The following is an 18909-nucleotide window of genomic DNA, read 5'->3' as shown; positions in this document are numbered from 1 at the left end:
CAGCAGGAGAAGGGAAAAGACATTGTGGCCTTCCATCACAGTGAGGAGAGAGAGGACTGGAGGAGACTCACTGTGATGGATGTTTTCTTGATGGATGTTTCTTCTTTTGTGTGTTTTTGGGGGTTGTGTAATTTTAATGCCTATTTTGATGCTTTTGTTGTTGGACTGTGGGTGACTGAATTTCGTCCAATTCGGATGACAAATAAAGCTATCTTGAATCTTGAATCTTGAAGATAGACACAAAATGCTGGAGTAACTCAGCGGGACAGGCAGCATCTCTGGAGAGGAGGGATGGGGGACATCTCGGGCAGTTCAGGACCACTCTCTAGTTGTGTTCGGACCTGGGATCATTCTGGTCAACTTCCTCTGGAGCCTGGACCCTCCCCCCCCCCCCGACGCCAGCGCACCCTTCCACAGGTTATGGCTTCTGCATCTGCTCCTTCGCCCAGGACAGGAGGAGGGGGGAGGGGGGAGAGGGGGGGGGGGGGGGTGGGTGGACCTGTCCCTGAGACCGACGCCCCCCCGCCCCGCCTCAGACCCCGGCCCCTATATAAGGGGCAGAGAGAGAGAGAGACAGGCAGCGCCGGAGCCCAGCAGCAGCAGAGCAGAGCAGAGCAGAGTAGCCAACATGCGGGAGATCGTCCACATCCAGGCCGGTCAGTGCGGCAACCAGATCGGCAGCAAGGTGAGGGGCAGCCCGGGGCACAGCCCAGCCCGGCCCGGCCCAGGGGCAGAGCTTGGCCGGAGAGATGCACCGCTATAGCCCTGCACAGCACAGCCCAGCCCGAGGTTACCCCGACCCCGACCTCCACGTCTTGCATTGCCAATCTGCAGCTGTATATTTCGGGAGAGTTTCACGCCCCAATTTCCATCTGGATCGTTCGTGTCCCGACCCGGGGACCGACCCCCTCCCTCCCTCCCTCCCTCTACTCCTTACTTCTCCACTTCCCCTCCCTCCTCTGCACCCCCACCCCCAAGCCCTTCCACCCCTACACCCACCCCTACCCCCTCTGTTCATCCCCCCCCCTCTTCCCACTCCCTCTCCCATCCCCTCTGTCCATCCCTCCTCTCCCCACCCCCACTCCCTCTCCCATCCCCTCTCCCATCCCCTCTCCCATCCCCTCTCCCATCCCCTCTCCCATCCCCTCTCCCATCCCCTCTCCCATCCCCTCTCCCACTCCCTCTCCCACTCCCTCTCCCACTCCCTCTCCCACTCCCTCTCCCATCCCCTCTCCCACTCCCTTTCCCATCCCCCCTCTCCCACCCCCATCCCCTCTGTCCATCCCTCCTCTCCCCACCCCCACTCCCTCCCCCATCCCCTCTGTCCATCCCTCCTCTCCCCACCCCCACTCCCTCCCCCATCCCCTCTGTTCATCCCTCCTCTCCCCACCCCCACTCCCTCTCCCATCCCCTCTCCCACTCCCTCTCCCATCCCCTCTCCCACTCCCTTTCCCATCCCCCCTCTCCCACCCCCATCCCCTCTGTCCATCCCTCCTCTCCCCACCCCCTGTCCATCCCTCCTTCTCTCAGCACTTTTGCCCCATCCACCTCCACACCCCCACCCCTCCCTCCCTCTGCCCTTTCTCCTCTCCTCTCCGCCCTACACCCTTCTGCCTTCCCTCCCCCTTCTGCCTTCAACCCTTCCTCCCATTCCGCTCCTTCCTCCCCCCCCATCTCCCCTCCACCCATACACCCCTCCCCCCTCCCCACCCTTCCCTGTGTATGTGTGGCCAGGGAGTGATCAGGCTCCCAGTACACACGGTGGGGAGACTCGACCCCCTACATTTAATCTCTCTCCCTCTCTCTCTTCCCCCCCCCCACAGTTCTGGGAGGTGATCAGTGATGAGCATGGCATTGACCCCGCGGGGAACTACATTGGAGACTCGTACCTACAGCTGGAGAGGATCAATGTGTACTACAACGAGGCGATGTGTGAGTGCCCGCTGGGGGGATGGGGGACGGGTGGTCTCATGAGGGGAGGGAAGGGGAGGGAAGGGGGGGGGGACTGCCTTTCAATCTACCACTCTCCACTCATCTCTTGTCAATACCCCAAACCCTGCAGCCCAGAAGTATGTGCCCAGAGCCATCCTGCTGGACCTGGAGCCTGGGACAATGGACAGTGTTCGCTCGGGGAACCTGGGACAACTCTTCAAACCAGATAACTTCATATTTGGTGAGTCTCAGAGCTACAGACTGACACGGCGTGGAAACAGGCCCTTTGGCCCAACTTGCCCACAACGATCAACATGTCCCATCAACACTAGTCCCACCTGCCTGCATTTGGCCCATATCCCTCTAAACATGTCCCATATCCCTCTAAACATGCCCCATATCCCTCTAAACATGTCCCATATCCCTCTAAACATGTCCCATATCCCTCTAAACATGTCCCATATCCCTCTAAACATGTCCCATATCCCTCTATAACATGTCCCATCTACACTAGTCCCACCTGCCTGCATTTGGCCCATATCCCTCTAAACATGTCCCATATCCCTCTAAACATGTCCCATATCCCTCTAAATATGGCCCATATCCCTCTAAACATGTCCCATATCCCTCTAAACATGTCCCATCCATGTATCTGTCTAATTATTTCTTAAAAGCCGCCATAGTCCCTGCCCCAACTACCTCCTCTGGCAACTCGTTCCATACTGGGATTAGGGGGGAGAGATAGATCAGCCATGATTGAATGGTGGAGTAGAATGGCCTAATTCTACTCTTATCCCTTTTGATACACCCACCACCCTTTGTGTGAAAAAGTTACCCTTCAGATAACTATTAAACCTTCCCCCCCCCCCCCCCCTCACTTTAAACCTGTGTCCTCTGGTTTCCCGGTTCCATTACTCTGGATAAGAGACTTTGTGTCTACTCGATCTATTCCTCTCAGGATTTTATACACCTCTAAGATCACCCCTCATCCTCCTGCACTCCAAGGAATAAAGCCCTAGCCTGATGAACCTCTCCCTATAGTTCAGGCCCTCGAGTCCTGGCAACATCCTCGTAAATCTTCTCTGTGCCCTTTCCAGCTTTACAACATCTTTCTTTTAACATGGTAAGGCTATTAAGATTCCCGAGGGTAACTGAACACCATACTTAAATGCGGCCTCACCAACATCCTATATAACTGCACCTCCCAACTTCTACACTCAAAGGCTTTGTTGACCCTTTGACTCTGATGCACAAGGTGAAGGTTTGCAGCCTTTCCACTCATCTGGTGATAGACACAAAGTGCTGGAGTAACTCATTGGGTCAGGCAACAACTCTAGGGGAAAAAGGATGGGTAATGCTTCGGGTCAGGACCCTTCTTCAGACTGCAGAAAAGTCAAGTCTGAAGAAGGGTCCCGACCCGAAATGTCACCCATCCTGTTTTTCCAGAGATGCTGCCTGACCCGCTGAGTTACTCTGGCACTTTGTGTCTATCTTTGGTATAAACCAGCATCTGCAGTTCTTATTTTCTACAGTTTGGTTTCTCATTTGTTTTGGCTCCAGACTTCAGGTCAATCTATGCTCAGCTGAATCCTGACCCGCGGGAGAAGGAAGCAATGGGTTAATATTACCCCCTCTCCTCTCTCCCCTCCCCCACTTCCATCTATATCCCCCCTCTAGTTTTATATCGGACCCCCCTTTGTCTCCTTTCCATTTCTGGCCTTTGTCCACCCATCTGCCAATCAACTCCCCTCTTGCCTGTATCCACCTATCACTTGCCAGACGTTGTCCTGTTCCCACCTCTCTTTTCCAGCTCCCCGCCCCCCCCCCCCTTCAATCAGTCTGAAGAAAGGTCCCGACCTGAAACGTCGTCTATCCATGACCTCGTTTCAAGGACAGTTTCTTCCCAGCTGTTATCAGGCAACTGAACCATCCTCTCACCAGCTAGAGTGCAGTCTGACCTCCCATTTACATCATTGGAGACCTTGGAACTATCTTTAATCGGACTTTATCTTGCACTAGACATTATTCCCTTTATTCTGTATCTGTACACTGTGGATGCCTCGATTGTAATCATGTATAGTCTTTTCCTTGACTGGTAAAAGCTTTTCACTGTAGTTGAGTGCACAATGATAAGAAGGGTCTCGACCCAAAGAGTCACTCATTCCTTCTCTCCTGAGATGCTGCCTGACCCGCTGAGTTACTCCAGCATTTTGTGATACCAATGGTAATAAACCAAACTTAACTAACTAACACAGGTGCTGCGTAACCCGTGGAGTTACTCCAGCACTTTGTGTTTAACTCTAAGAATCCCTGGCGTAAAAGGTTCTGACTGTCTACCCTATCTATGCCGCTCATAATTTTATATACTTCAAGTAAGTCTCCCCTCAACCTCTGACGTTCCAGTGAAAACAATCCAAGTCTGTCCAACCTCTCCCTGGAGCTGAAACCCTCTAATCCAGGCGGCATTCTGGTCTGAAGAAGGATTCCGACCCGAAACGTCGCCTATTCCTTTTCTCTGGGGCTGCTTGCTGCCTGACCCGCTGAGTTACTCCAGCATTTTGTGTCTATCGTCAGCATTCTGGTAAACGTCAGGAGGCTTCAATGGGCTCTTTTGTTTCGGGATGAGTGGAGCAAGGAGAATGTTGAGGTTTCCCTCTGATCAGGCTAGTGTGTATATTGGACAGGCTTGGCTGCAATAAGCCCTTTGATTAATGAGGGGGGCTGGGACTTCAAAAGGCCGCTGCTTCCCTTGGCGAGGAGCCCACCGAGGACACTGAGAGGATGCAGGCGTTAGACGAGATTAGGCTGGAGAACTGAATCTGGACATGTGTCCTAACTTGCACTATGTGTAGAAACAGCTGAGGAACGATGAGAAACCCTGGTTAATCAAATATTCTGAGCATGGAACTTCACACGGTTGATGATTAGATGGACTTGGAGCATCACGGTGGCGTTGCTGCCTCACAGCGCCAGAGGCCTGAGTTCAATCCTGACTACGGGTGCTGTCTGTACGGAGTTTGTACGTTCTCCCTGCGACCGCCTGGGTTTTCTCCCGGTGCTCCCACATTCCAAAGACGTGCAGGTTAATTGGGTGCTGTAAATTATAAACTGTCCCTGGTGTGTGTACGGGGTGATCACTGTTCGGCGCGGACACGGTGGGCCGAAGGGCCTATTTCCGCGCTGTATAAAGTCCGGCCCAAAGTAAAGACTTGAGGTGGGACTCGGAGCGAAACGCAAACCGCCGGAGGAACTCGGCAGGTACAAGCAGTGATGGTGCAGGCAGATACAGCAGTTTAGTTTGGTTTATTACTGTCACGACTATTGAGGTACAGTAAAAAGATGTTGTGTTGCGTGCTTTTCAGTCAGTGGAGAAACTATACACGATTACAATCAAGTCGTCCACCGTGCACAGAGGGTTTTAGATAGGCATTTGGATATTGTTGGGAAAGGAGAGGTATAGATCACATGCAGGCAGATGAGATTAGTTTATCTTGGCATCATGTTTGGCACAGACATTGTGGGCCGAAGGGCCTGTTCCTGTGCTGCACGGTTCTATGTACCCAAATAGAATCTCAGCCCTTGACAATTTTGTACGTACAGATTTAACTGAATACTGTGAAGCCAAGCTGAATATGACACTTAATAAAGCAAATGGAAATTATGTAAATTAATCTCCAGAATTCTGCATGGTAAGATTTAACCAATGCTATAGGATAGACAATAGGTGCAGGAGTAGGCCATTCGGCCCTTCGAGCCAGCACCACCATTCAATGTGATCATGGCTGATCATTCTCAATCAGTACCCCGTACCGCATATGGCCTTCTCCCCATACCCCCTGACTCCGCTATCCTTAAGAGCTCTATCCAGCTCTCTCTTGAAAGCATCCAGAGAATTGGCCTCCACTGCCTTCTGAGGCAGTGAATTCCACAGATTCACAACTCTCTGACTGAAAAAGTTTTTCCTCATCTCCGTTCTAAATGGCCTACCCCTTATTCTTAAACTGTGGGTAGAAAGTCTGAACAGTATTTATAACATTGAGTCATGCTGTGTGGAAACAGGCCCTTCGGCCCAACTTGCTCATTCCGACCAACATGCCCCAACTATGCTAGTCCCATCTGCCTGCGTTTAGCCCATATCCCTTTAAATCTGTCCTATCCATGTACCTGTCTAAGTGTTTCTTAAACTTTGCGATACCTTTAGAAAGGAGATGAGGAGGAATAAGATTCAGCAGGTCAGGCAGCATCTCAGGAGAGAAGGAATTGGTGAAGAAGGGTCTCGACCCGAAACGTCACCCATTCCTTCTCTCCTGAGATGCTGCCCGACCTGCTGAGTTACTCCAGCATTTTGTGAATAAATACCTTTTGATTTGTACCAGCATCTGCAGTGATTTTCTTGCACTAGGAGGAATAAGATGGTGAATCTGGAATTCATTGCCACAGATGGCTGTGGAGGCCAAATCAAGATATTTTTAAAGGTGGAGATTGCTAGGTTCTTGATTAGTGAGGGTGTCAGAGGTTATGGGGCGAAGGCAGGAGAATGGGGTTGAGAGGGAATGATAGATCAGCCATGATTGAATGGCGGAGTATCGATGGGCCGAATGGCCTAATTCTGCTCCTATAACTTATGACCGTGATAGTACCTCCTCAACTACCTCCTACGGCAGCTCATTCCATACACCCGCCACCCTTTTTTGTAAAACAAAAGTCACCCCTAGGGTTCCTATTAAATCCTTCCCTCCCCCCCCTCCCCCTCCCTCAGCTTAAACCTATGTCCTCTGGTTATTGATTCACCTACGCTGGGCAAGAGACTGTGTGTGTTTGCCCCTGGGATTGAAGTCTGAGTTAGAGTCTGACTCCTCCTCTGCCTTCAAGCAGACACATCTGTGTGAGAGGACACGATTACACCATCGCAAAGGAATGATGCAGTTAAGATAAAATGTTCCTTGCGCTTGCACTTTTGCTGCCATGGCCTGTTTGTGAGAGAATGTAATTTTAAAGGCTGTCCGACCCAAGGGAGCCAGCTGCAGCAGATTTCTTTGCTTCACCGTGGAACCACTCTGGGGGGGAGGGAGGGATGGGGGGGGGGGGTTGGTGGGTTGGGGGGGAGGGGGTGGGCTCGGTTGGGGCCTAGCATCTTCTCTGTCTTACACAAACCAGATGGCCAGTGAACTGTAAGTTCACTAATTGTAAGAGCTTTCTCCCACCCGCAGCCCCCTCCCCCAGACCACTGAAATTCCCCACGGAAGATAACTTACGGACGGCATCATTAAATTTGTTATTGCATAGAAACATAGAAAATAGGTGCAGGAGTAGGCCATTCGGCCCTTCGAGCCTGCACCGCCATTCAATATGATCATGGCTGATCATCCAACTCAGTAACCTGTACCTGCCTTCTCTCCATACCCCCTGATCCCTTTAGCCACAAGGGCCACATCTAACTCCCTCTTAAATATAGCCAATGAACTGGCCTCAACTACCTTCTGTGGCAGAGAATTCCAGATTCGCCACTCTCTGTGTGGAAAAAAAACTTTCTTATCTCGGTCCTAAAAGACTTCCCCCTTATCCTTAAACTGTGACCTCTTGTTCTGGACTTCCCCAACATCGGGAACAATCTTCCTGCATCTAGCCTGTCCAACCCCTTAAGAATTTTGTAAGTTTCTATAAGATCCCCCCTCAATCTTCTAAATTCCAGCGAGTACAAGCCGAGTCTATCCAGTCTTTCTTCATATGAAAGTCCTGCCATCCCAGGAATCAATCTGGTGAACCTTCTCTGTACTCCCTCTATGGCAAGAATGTCTTTGCGTTGTTTAGTTTAGAGATACAGCGCGGAAACAGGCCCTTTGGCCCACTCTGACCAGCTACCACCCTGTACACTGGTACTATCCCACACACCAGGGACAAATTACAATTTTTTTCTTTAATCCAATTAACCTACGTCTTCGGAGTGTGGGGGGAACCCGGAGCACCCGGAGAAAACCCACGCGGTTACGGGGAGAATGTACAATTTCTGTACAGACGGCAGCTGCAGTCACATACACGTACCTTGAATTAAAATGTTTATAACATTCTCTCTTGTACCTTTTGCCCTGTATATTAAGTCTGGGTGCCCCACTCCACACATTGCCGTAACTGCCCTCTGTTTTGTAAATGGTGCTGGGAGGTTGCAGTTGTCTTGCTCATTGAGATGACTGACGCAGCAGGACTGATCAGCGGTAGATTACCCGTTTGAAAGGCCAGGCTTGCTGACTGCAGAGAGACCAACACAGGCAGTTTACAATTGTGCAGCTTAGTCAGCAGTCAGCCCCCCTTGTTGAGCTCACACTGCAGTTCCTTGTCTGGGCCACAGATAAATCTGGGATGAGCTGAAGAGAGAGAGAGACACGTTACAAATGCGGCACATTTGCGCAGTGGTAGATTTGCTGCCTCACAGCGCCAGAGACCTCTGTTCGATCCTGACCATGGGTGCTCTCTGTATGGGGTTTGCACTTACCGCTTGTGACCGCATGGGTTTTCTCTGGGTATCATAGTGTCATAGAGTTATATAATGAGGAAACAGGCCCTTCGGCCCAACTTGCCCACGCCAACCAACATGCCCCATCTATACCAGTCCCACCTGCCTGCGTTTGGCCCATATCCCTCCAAATGGTGAAAATACGTTTGCCTAGATGACACCCTAACCAGGCAACTCTCTGCCTGCTGGTCCCAGAATTGATCTGGAATCACTCATTACAATCACTCCACTCTTTTAAACTTCTACTCCAACAGCAGATTCCCTTTACCCTGTATCTATGCACTGTGGACAGCTTGATTGTAATCATGTGTAGTCTATCCGATGACTGGATAGCAGGCAACAAAAAGCTTTTCACTATCTCGGTAAACGTGACAATAAACTAAACCTCTCCTATCCATGTACATTTCCAGATGTTTTTTAAACTACCTCCTCCGGCAGCTCGTTCCATACACCCACCACCCACCACCCACCACCCTTTGTCGTCTCTCGGGTTCCTCCCCCTCTCCAGTGCCCCACCTGGACTTGCATTTATTTCTCCCTTCTTTCCCCCCCCCACCCTCCAACATTCCTTTCCTCTGTCTTCACAATTTCTTCAATCCTTCTGCCTCACATCTTCAGATTTATTCTCTGACCTTTGTTCCAGCCATCTGCCGATCTAGACCACCCTCGCCTGTGTCTGCCTCGCTTTGTCCCGCCCTTCCTCTCTTCCAACTTTCTTCCCTCCCCCACCTACAATGAGTATGAAGTGGGGTCCTGACCCGAGACGTCACTTATTTATGTTCTCCAGGGATGCTGCCTGACCCGTTGAGTTAATCCAACACTTTGTGTCATAGAAACATAGAAAATAGGTGCAGAAGTAGGCCATTCGGCCCTTCGAGCCAGCACCACCATTCAATATGATCATGGCTGATCATCCACAATCATTACCCCTTTCTGGCTTTTTCCCCTTAGCCCTAAGAGCTAAATCTAACTCTCTTGAAAACATCCAGTGAATTGGCCTCCACTGCCTTCTGTGGCAGAGAATTCCACAGACTCACAACTCTCTGGGTGAAAACTTTTTTCCTCATCTCAGTCCTAAATGGCCTACCCCTTATTCTTAAACTTGACCCCTGGTTCTGGACTCCCCCAACATCAGGACCATTTTTCCTGCATCTACCCTGTCCAATCCTCTGAGAATTTTATGTATATGTTTCTATGGGCGGCACGGTAGCACAACGGTAGAGTTGCTGCTTTACAGCGAATGCAGCGCCGGAGACTCAGGTTCGATCCTGACTACGGGTGCTGCACTGTAAGGAGTTTGTACGTTCTCCCCGTGACCTGCGTGGGTTTTCTCCGAGATCTTCGGTTTCCTCCCACACTCCAAAGACGTACAGGTATGTAGGTTAATTGGCTGGGTAAATGTAAAAAATTGTCCCTAGTGGGTGTAGGATAGTGTTAATGTACGGGGATCGCTGGGCGGCACGGACTTGGTGGGCCGAAAAGGCCTGTTTCCGGCTGTATATATATGATATGATATGATATGATAAGATTCCCTCTCATCCTTCTAAATTCCAGTGAATATTAGCCCAGTCGACCCATTCTTTCATCATACGTCAGTCCCGCCATCCCGGGAATTAACCTGGTGAACCCTCGCTGCACTCCCTCAATAGCAATAATGTCCTTCCTCAAATTAGGAGACCAAAATTGCAAACAATACTCCAGGTGCAATCTCACCAAGGCCCTGTACAACTGCAGTAGGACCTCCTTGCTCCTAAATTCAAATCCTCTCGCAATGGCCAACTTGGCTTTCTTCACTGCCTGCTGTACCTGCATGCTTACTTTCAGTGACTGATGTACTTTTGTGTAAACCAGCATCTGCAATTCCTCGTTCTTACGTTAAAAACTTTAAAAAACTTGTTTTGTTGTCCAATTAATTTTACCGTGGGGTCCAAAACCTCCTGGAAATTTTGTGTGACAGTTCGGAATGAGAAGGGGGTGGAAGGGAGGGGGGAACACTTGAAGGACAAAGTGCAAGAGTAATGCAGTGGGTCAGGCAGCATCTCTGGAGAACGTGGGGAGGCGACGTTGTGGGTCGGGACCCTTCTTCAGACTGGGACTTCTGAAGGGCCGGCACAGTGGTGCAGCGGTAGAGCTACTGCTTTACAGCACCAGGGACCCGGGTTTGATCCTGACTGCGGGTGCTGTCTGTACGGAGTCTGTATATTCTCTCGTAACTGTGTGGGTACTCTCTGGGTCTCCAGTTTCCTCCCACACTCCAAAGACATACAGGTCTGTAGGTTAATTGGCTTTGGTTAAAAATTGTAAATTGTCCCTCGTTTACAGGATAGTGCTAGAGTATGGGGCGATCACGGGTCAGTGCGGACTTCGGTGGGCCGAAGGGCCTGTTTCTGCGATGTGTCTCTAAACTAAAGATAGTGTAGGAAGGAACTGCAGATGCTGGTTTAAAGCAAAGATGGACACAAACTGAACTTGCTATTTTAAGTCATTCAATAACCCCCCCTCCCTCCCCCCTCACACTTGGTGCGGTAAAAGTACTTGGCGTTGAGTGAACCTGTAATCCTTTCTTCATTCTCTGGCTGTCAGGACAAACAGGTGCGGGGAACAACTGGGCCAAGGGGCACTACACGGAGGGAGCGGAGCTGGTGGACTCGGTGATGGACGTGGTGAGGAAGGAAAGTGAGAAGTGTGACTGTCTGCAGGGGTTCCAGCTCACACACTCCCTGGGAGGGGGCACGGGCTCCGGGATGGGGACTCTGCTGATCAGCAAGATCCGCGAGGAATACCCGGACAGGATCATGAACACCTTCAGCGTCATGCCTTCCCCCAAGGTGTCGGACACGGTGGTGGAGCCGTACAACGCCACTCTGTCCGTCCACCAGCTGGTGGAGAACACTGACGAGACCTACTGCATCGACAACGAGGCACTCTACGACATCTGCTTCCGCACCCTGAAGCTGACCACCCCCACCTACGGGGACTTGAACCACCTCGTCTCCTGCACCATGAGTGGCGTGACCACCTCCTTGCGGTTCCCCGGGCAGCTCAACGCCGACCTGAGGAAGCTGGCGGTCAACATGGTGCCCTTCCCCAGGCTGCACTTCTTCATGCCGGGCTTCGCCCCGCTCACCGCCCGGGGTAGCCAGCAGTACCGCAACCTCACCGTCTCCGAGCTCACCCAGCAGATGTTCGACGCCAAGAACATGATGGCCGCCTGCGACCCTCGCCACGGCCGCTACCTGACCGTGGCCACCATCTTCCGCGGGGCCATGTCCATGAAGGAGATCGACGAGCAGATGCTGGCCATCCAGAACAAGAACAGCAGCTACTTCGTGGAGTGGATCCCCAACAACGTGAAGGTGGCCGTCTGCAACATCCCGCCCCGCGGACTCAAAATGTCCTCCACCTTCATCGGCAACACCACCGCCATCCAGGAACTGTTCAAGCGGATATCCGAGCAGTTCGCAGCCATGTTCCGCAGGAAGGCCTTCCTGCACTGGTTCACCGGGGAAGGCATGGACGAAATGGAGTTCTCCGAGGCGGAGAGCAACATGAATGACCTGGTGTCTGAGTACCAACAGTACCAGGACGCTACGGCGGACGAGAACGAATACTTTGAGGAGAACGAGGAGGAACAAGACGAGACTCAATGAAGCAGCTGAAGAGTCTCGACCCGAAACGTCACCTGTCCATTTTCTCCAGAGGTGTTGCCTGACCTGCTGAATTACTCCACCACTTTGTGTATATCTTTGATGAAAACTTGACTCTATCTGCCATTGTCATTGCCCACAGGTGTTCTCTGGACTATGAGAGAAACTAATCCTATTGTGTTGTTTATCCTCCCATCACCTGCTTGAAGTGCCTTTGCTGTAATTCCTAAGTGCATGAAAGTGAAAAGTTCAATCGTAGAAATAATTTGAAGTTCAATAAAACTGGCACAAAAAGGACAAAGTGCTGGAGTAACTCGGCAGATCAGGCAGAGGACATGCATATCCATGTTCTCCAGAGATGCTGCCTGACTCACTGAGTTACTCCAGCACTTTGTGTCGTTTTGCGTATTGTTTCCACATTCAATAAAATGTAATTGGCTTTATTATCTGCTTGGAAACGCACAGGGAATACTAATTTGAACTACATGTATACAAACAAGTCTGTTGTAATATCTGTGCATCAATCATTTTTAAATAATCACACTAAAGAGGTGACTCTTTAGATAATGAGGCACCTGCTCTCAAAGGTTAATCAATTAGATTGCTTGCCCACCACTCCCTTCTAACGTTACACCTGGTATTAAACATAGAACAGTCCAACATAGGAACAGGCCCTTTAGCCCACAACGACTGTGCCAAGCTTGATGCCAGTTACTCCTTTGCCTGCACATGATCCATTCCCAGAATCTACCCCTCACCTACACACTCTGAAGAAGGGTCTCGACCCGAAGCGTCACCCATTCCTTCTCTCCTGAGATGCTGCCTGACCTGCTGAGTTACTCCAGCATTTTGTGAATAAATACCTTCGATTTGTACCAGCATCTGCAGTTATTTTCTTACACACAATGAATAGTCTGCAGTGGTCAATAAATCTACCAACCTGCATGTCATTGGAGCAAGGGAGAATGTCTGTGCTGAACATGACACCAAGTTAAACTAATCTCATCTACATAGAATTGTACAGCTCAGGAACAGGCCCTTCGGCCCACAATGTTTGTGCTGAACATGATACTAAGACCATTTCTTGTGTGCCTGTACATGACCCATACCATTCTATTCCCTGCATATTCAGATGCCTATCTAGAAGCCTATTGAATGCCATTATTGTATCTGCCTCCCCAACCACCAGACTTCATAAGCAGAAGAGCCTGTTCTTGCTCTGCACTGTTCTATAATATCCAGTGGAACTCAAGTGTGGTTGAAGAAAGCAGAGGAGAGAGGTTAAGGAACAGATTTCAGACTTTAGAGATGCAGCACGGAAACAGGCCCTTCGGCCCACCAGGTCCATGCCAACCAGTGATCACCCCATACACTAGCACTATCCTACACACTACAATTTTTTTCCGAAGCCAATTAACCTATAAACCTGTACGTCTTTGGAATGTGGGAGGAAACTGGAGCACTCGGAGAAAACCCACGTGGTCACAGGGTGAACGTACAACGTACAGACAGCATCCGTAGTCAGGATCGAACCTGGGTCTGGTAAGGCAGCAACTGTACCGCTGCACCACCTTTACATTTGTAGCCTTTACATTTGTTACAAGTATGGAGGTGGTGGTTGGAAAGGAGCATCTATTGGATTCAGCTTGGCGTTGTTGGCATTGTTCCAGTTACTGCTTAATTAGTTCCAGAAGTACAGACAGCTTTCAGCACAGAGCAGAAAGCTGGGTGGTCAGAGGATCAGTATCTGTTGGCCAGCGATCAACATTCGACTCAATGGAACGTAAACTTTACCAAATATGAGTGCAGCAGAAATCATAACTATGGCTGGGTACTTCAGCGCATGTTGAAGTCAGAGGAAGTGCCTCCCCAGTTTGTGTACTTATGGAGCCCCAGAGGCCTAGTGGACAAGGCACTGGCCTCCTAAGCCAGGGATTGTGGGTTCGATTTCCATCTGGGGTGAAGTCAAGTTTTCACTTCCTCCATCTTCTGCCTTGTGTAATCAACCTGTTCCTCTGCTATTGTCTGAGTAGTCATTGCGATGGAGTATTGTGTTCCTTTTTGGTTACCCTTTTATAAGAAAGACACCATTAAGCAAGGAGTGCAGAGAAGATTAAAGAGGATGTTACCAGGAGGTGAGAGCCTGAGCTACAGGGTGAGATTCGGCAGACTAGGGCTTTATTCCTTGGAGCGCAGAAGGCTGAGAGGCAATCCTAAAGAGGTGTATAAAATCTTGGGGGGCACAGACAGGCTGCATACACACAACCTTCCCCCCCTCCCCCCCCCCTCCTCCCCAGCACTTCCTGTTTTATTCCTCATCACAAAATCTATACATTAGAGAAATATGAACTGGGAGGAGCATCAATGAGGAGCTTTTATTGAAGAGTGTAATTTGAGGTATTAAGTTGAGATAAATTAACATAGCCATAGTCATACAGCATGGAAATATGCCCTTCGGTCCAGTTTGCCTATGCCGACCAAAGTGCCCCATCCAAGCTTAGTTCCATTTGCCTGTGTTTGACTCATATTCCTCTAAATTATTCTTATCCATTTACCTGTCTAAATGCATATTAAATGTTATTGTACCTGCCTCAACTACAATTGGCAAGCACCTACCACTGACAGAGCAACGAGACTCTCCCCTCAGTCCACCGAGTTCGTGCCAACCACGCACTCAAACTAATCCCATTTTATTCCCCCCACATTCTCATCTGTTCTTCCCCTTTTTTTCTAACGATACCAGTGGTCACAGTCATACAGCATGGTGACAGTCCCTTAGGCCCAACTTGCCCAAGTGACCATCTACACTAGTCCCACCTGCCTGTGCTTGGCCCATATCCCTCTAAACGTAACCATGTACCCGTCTCAATGTTTCTTAAGCATTGTGATAGTACCTGCCTCAACTACCTGCCCTGGCAGCTTGTTCCATACACCCATCCCCTTTTCGTGTAAAAAAAGTTACCCAATAGGTTCCTATTAAATCTTCCCCCACCCCTCACCTTATTTCTTGATTCCCCTACTCTGGGTAAAAGATTCTGTGCATTCACCTTATATATTCCTCTCATGGTCTGATACACCTCTATAAGATCACCCCTCATCCTCCTGCGCTCCATGGAATAAAGTCCTAGCCTACCAAGCTGCATGTCATTGTTACATTTTACCTTTGCAAAAAAAATAGAGAATAGCTAACAGTTCAAATAATATTTTTATGAAGCCTTCTGAATGTGTTGTTTGTATCTTTGGTTACCTGGAGATTATCTTTGAATCAGTCCTGAGATTCCATAGTTTATTGCTGACAGGCAGAACTCCTAACAAAACGATACTTTGATCTTGGTCTAAACTATTCCCAATAGAGTTCAACTGTATGGTAAACATCAGATTTCCCGTCAGCCTAAATCTCCATTCCATGAACTTCATCATCCTCTTGTCACGTGGACAGGCCACACGAACTCTCCACTAACTTGTTATTTTGACATCATCGAAAATAAAAACAGCAAATCCTGGAACGGGCGTTAGCGAGAAAAATTGGAGGATCAATCAGTCCTGTGTCCTCCACATCAACAGCCCACCACATCTTTTTTGAAAATATCATCAGCCAACATTGATGGTCTTTTCAGGAAAGTTAGATCTGCTTCAGGAATTATATCCATTGGTGTTTCAAGTTTTTAATTTTATGGTGGGAATTGAGCACCATGCATTGATATAGTGGAAATCATTTATGAAGATTAAAGAGTAGAAATAAGGAATTGCAAATTCTGTTTAAACACAAAAAAGACACAAAATGCTGGAGTAACTCAGCAGGTCAGGCAGCATCTCCTGAGAACATGGATAAGGTGACAATTTGGGTTTAGTTTAGTTTAGAGATTAGTTTAAAGATACAGCACGGAAACAGGTCCTTCGGCCCACCGAGTACGCGCCGACCAGCAATCATTAACACTATCCTACACACACTAGGGACAATTACAATTATACCAAGCCAATTAACCAACAAATCTGCACGTCTTTGGAGTGTGGGGGGAAACCGGAGCTCCCGGGGAAAACCCACGCAGGTCACGGGGAGAACATGCAAACACCGTGCAGACAGCACCCGAAGTCAGGATCAAACCCGGGTCTGGCACTGCAAGGCACCAACTCTTCCACTGTGCCACCCAGAGAACCTTCTTCAGACTTGGTTTGAAGAAGGGTCTCCACCCAAAATGTTGTCTATGCATGTTCTCCAGGGATGTTGCCTGACCTGCTGAGTTACTCCAGCATTTCCTTTTAAATTATCCCTGGGCACCAGCCCAAGGCCGATTAAAAATAAATCAATATTTTACTTTTTATTTTCGTTTCAAAATAAACACTATTTACATAAATTAATTACAATCATGCCTCCAAACAGCTTAGATCTGAACTGTAAGCAGGATCACCATCACAGGGTACTGAAAACTGTACACGTTAACATTTCACTACCACCCTGGTCCTGGCCATCAGTAGACAACACATTTCCTCTTCAAAACCATAGCAAAGCTGTTTCATAAATAAAAAAATCACTCAGACATAGCCTGCAGAGGCAGGGATCTTCCAGTGCTGGAGTTAATCAATCTTTGTTAAAATACACATGGGAAACATTGCTATTTTTGCTTCATATACATTTTGACACCAGTCAGACAAACAGAAATGAATTACCCACCAAGTACACTGGACCTGCACAGCTCAGTTGGCCAACCAGATAAAGATGTTAACATGATTAACCAACAGGTCTGAACAGAGACAAGGAAGTGTAATTTTCCAGTGTGGAATTGTGTAATTTTAAAAACACATGGCCAAATACTGGCTCTCATTTAGAATCGCACCCTTCTAATGATGTGTTCTGCAATTTGTCCTGTGATTTTTTCCCCCCGTTTTCTCTTTCCTTGTTCCAGTCCTTTAGGCCCTCAGGTAGAGACGTGTCTTCATCGAGGCTTCCCGTCCCTTCTACAAACTCCTCATATGTTGATTTTTCAGCAAAGGGTCGCGGTCCCAACAGCTCAATCATGTCTGCCTTGTCGATTACTTCCTTCTCCAACAATCGCTGGGCCACCTGAAAAGTCCAACGAAGCACAAAATGACAGCTCGACACAAAGAAGGAGGACGCCTCATTAGAACATATGACACTTTTCATAAAGTATGAAGGCGTGAATTGAGGGAGGTTCTGCTTTAGGTTGGGACAGGGATTGAGAAAATGCTTCCTTTAGATTTTAGAGATACAACGTGGAAACAGGCTCTTCGGCCCACCGTGCCTGCACCAACCAGTGATCACCCCGTACACTAACACTTTCCTACACACCAGCCAAAGCCAATTAGCCTACAAACCTGTACATCTTGGCCATGTGGGAGGAAACCCACTAGGCCATGTTTCATCTAAAGTTGTGACAGCTACCTCAGGGCATCATACTCTGCAACATGAGTACTGACATTTCTGTGCCAGTGTATTTCAGTTTAAACACATCTTATGCAGGTTCACAAGGGAAACTCAATTGGTGTTATTCCTGGGTTGACGCATAGACCCAATGGATAGTGGGGAAATGCACGTAGAACAACTCATTTGATGTCCCCTCCCATTTCAGAGATCCGTGCTATAGCTAAGGATCAAGATGGAAGCGCAAGCAAATGGGGGCAGATGGGACTAGTGTAGATGGAGCATCTCGGTCAGCGTGGGCAAGTTGGGCCAAAGGGCCTGTTCCCCGCTGCATGACTCTAGGTTATTTAATGGACATGGGGATATTTTCTAACCTTCTCAACATCTTCTTTCTTTTCCGTCAGAAGTTCCAGAGTCCTCTCGTAGGCAGAATTGATGATTAATCGCACTTCTTCATCTATTAGCTGGGCAGTCTTCTCACTGTACGGTTTTTCCAAAGTTATCTCACCTTGTCGTGGGAAGTCAAAGGATACCTGCCCCACCTTTTTATTCATACCAAACTGAACGATCTAGGTAGGGGGAAAATAATGCAAAGTTAACTGAGTATTTGTCTCATGCTGATGTACCTCACCTCACCTCACTGATAAGTTAACATGGGCATGGGTTTGGAGGGTTATGGGCCAAATGCAGGCAGGTGGGACGAGTATAAATGGGGCATCTTACTGTAGTTGGGACATCCACTGACAAATCTCCAGGATCTTTCAACACTGTGCTGACTAATCACGGTTTTATTCTTCATTGTTCCCCTTCCAAAAATGTTCTCTTGGAGCTCAAGTGAGAATATGATTGCTTCAGGACACTTGTGACTTGACCAATTTCATAAATAATAAGTATTAATCCAATACAGCTGTATACCGCGTGGAGATTACTAGTGCTTCATCATCAGGTTTTTCTTCAGGCTTACAGGGAAAATATTTTTAGGGAAAGCATTTTCAAGATAACATGAATATTTATAGGGAAGGTATTTTCAATATATTTAAAATATTGTATTTTAAGTGCAATGACTCTCAGTATAACGTGCTGTGCACAAGGTTAAATGGATGGAAGACCAGGTTGTGTAAAACACAAGTAGTATTATTATTTTGTAGTATTATACTCATGTTCACTCCAGCATACATGACAATAATAATAAATCAGTGTACAACGGGGCAAGTGAACATGAAAGGAGAAGCCAAGAGTGTGTGGTACAGACTTCAACAAAGTTGGACCACGCAGTGGGTTCTGTGGCATACAAAAACCTGATTATTCCAGGTGTCTGTGCAAACCTCAAGTGTAGGAAGGAACGGCAGATGCTAGTTTTCACTAAAGATGGACATAAAATGCTGGAATTACTCAGTGGGTCAGGCAGCATCTCTGGAGAAAAGGAGTATGTGACGTTT

The 18909-nt window shown here is 48.5% G+C and overlaps 2 protein-coding genes across 4 annotated transcripts in view; one reads left to right on the top strand and one right to left on the bottom strand.

The window, feature by feature from the left end:
• Nucleotides 1-497: 497 nt before the first annotated feature.
• tubb5 (tubulin, beta 5) lies at nt 498-12915 on the top strand. Its single transcript, XM_078398087.1, has 4 exons — nt 498-685; nt 1824-1932; nt 2063-2173; nt 11027-12915. Exons 1-4 carry the CDS (start codon nt 629-631, stop codon nt 12091-12093), a joined length of 1344 nt encoding a protein of 447 aa, XP_078254213.1. The 5' UTR covers nt 498-628; the 3' UTR covers nt 12094-12915.
• Nucleotides 12916-16396: 3481 nt separating this feature from the next.
• Nucleotides 16397-18909, bottom strand: part of afg3l2 (AFG3-like AAA ATPase 2) — a 49731-nt gene continuing 47218 nt past the window's right edge. For all 3 annotated transcript variants that reach the window (XM_078398085.1, XM_078398083.1, XM_078398084.1), the window contains 2 exons: nt 17845-18039; nt 16397-17152 (listed from right to left, as the gene is read on the bottom strand). In XM_078398085.1, the coding sequence (XP_078254211.1) occupies nt 16910-17152; nt 17845-18039 (438 nt within the window). In that variant the 3' untranslated portion in view covers nt 16397-16909. The remainder of the gene's footprint in view (nt 17153-17844; nt 18040-18909) is intronic.

Source organism: Rhinoraja longicauda, chromosome 4, assembly GCF_053455715.1.
Source record: "Rhinoraja longicauda isolate Sanriku21f chromosome 4, sRhiLon1.1, whole genome shotgun sequence".
Taxonomy (NCBI): domain Eukaryota; kingdom Metazoa; phylum Chordata; class Chondrichthyes; order Rajiformes; family Arhynchobatidae; genus Rhinoraja; species Rhinoraja longicauda.
This window is presented reverse-complemented; position numbering and strand designations above follow the sequence as displayed.

Coding starts and splice junctions, on each gene's coding strand:
- tubb5 (XM_078398087.1), top strand. CDS start 629: ATGCGGGAGATCGTCCACATCCAGGCCGGTCAGTGCGGCAACCAGATC. Junction 686..1,823: donor GCAACCAGATCGGCAGCAAG/GTGAGGGGCAGC, acceptor CCCCCCCCACAG/TTCTGGGAGGTGATCAGTGA. Junction 1,933..2,062: donor GTACTACAACGAGGCGATGT/GTGAGTGCCCGC, acceptor CAAACCCTGCAG/CCCAGAAGTATGTGCCCAGA.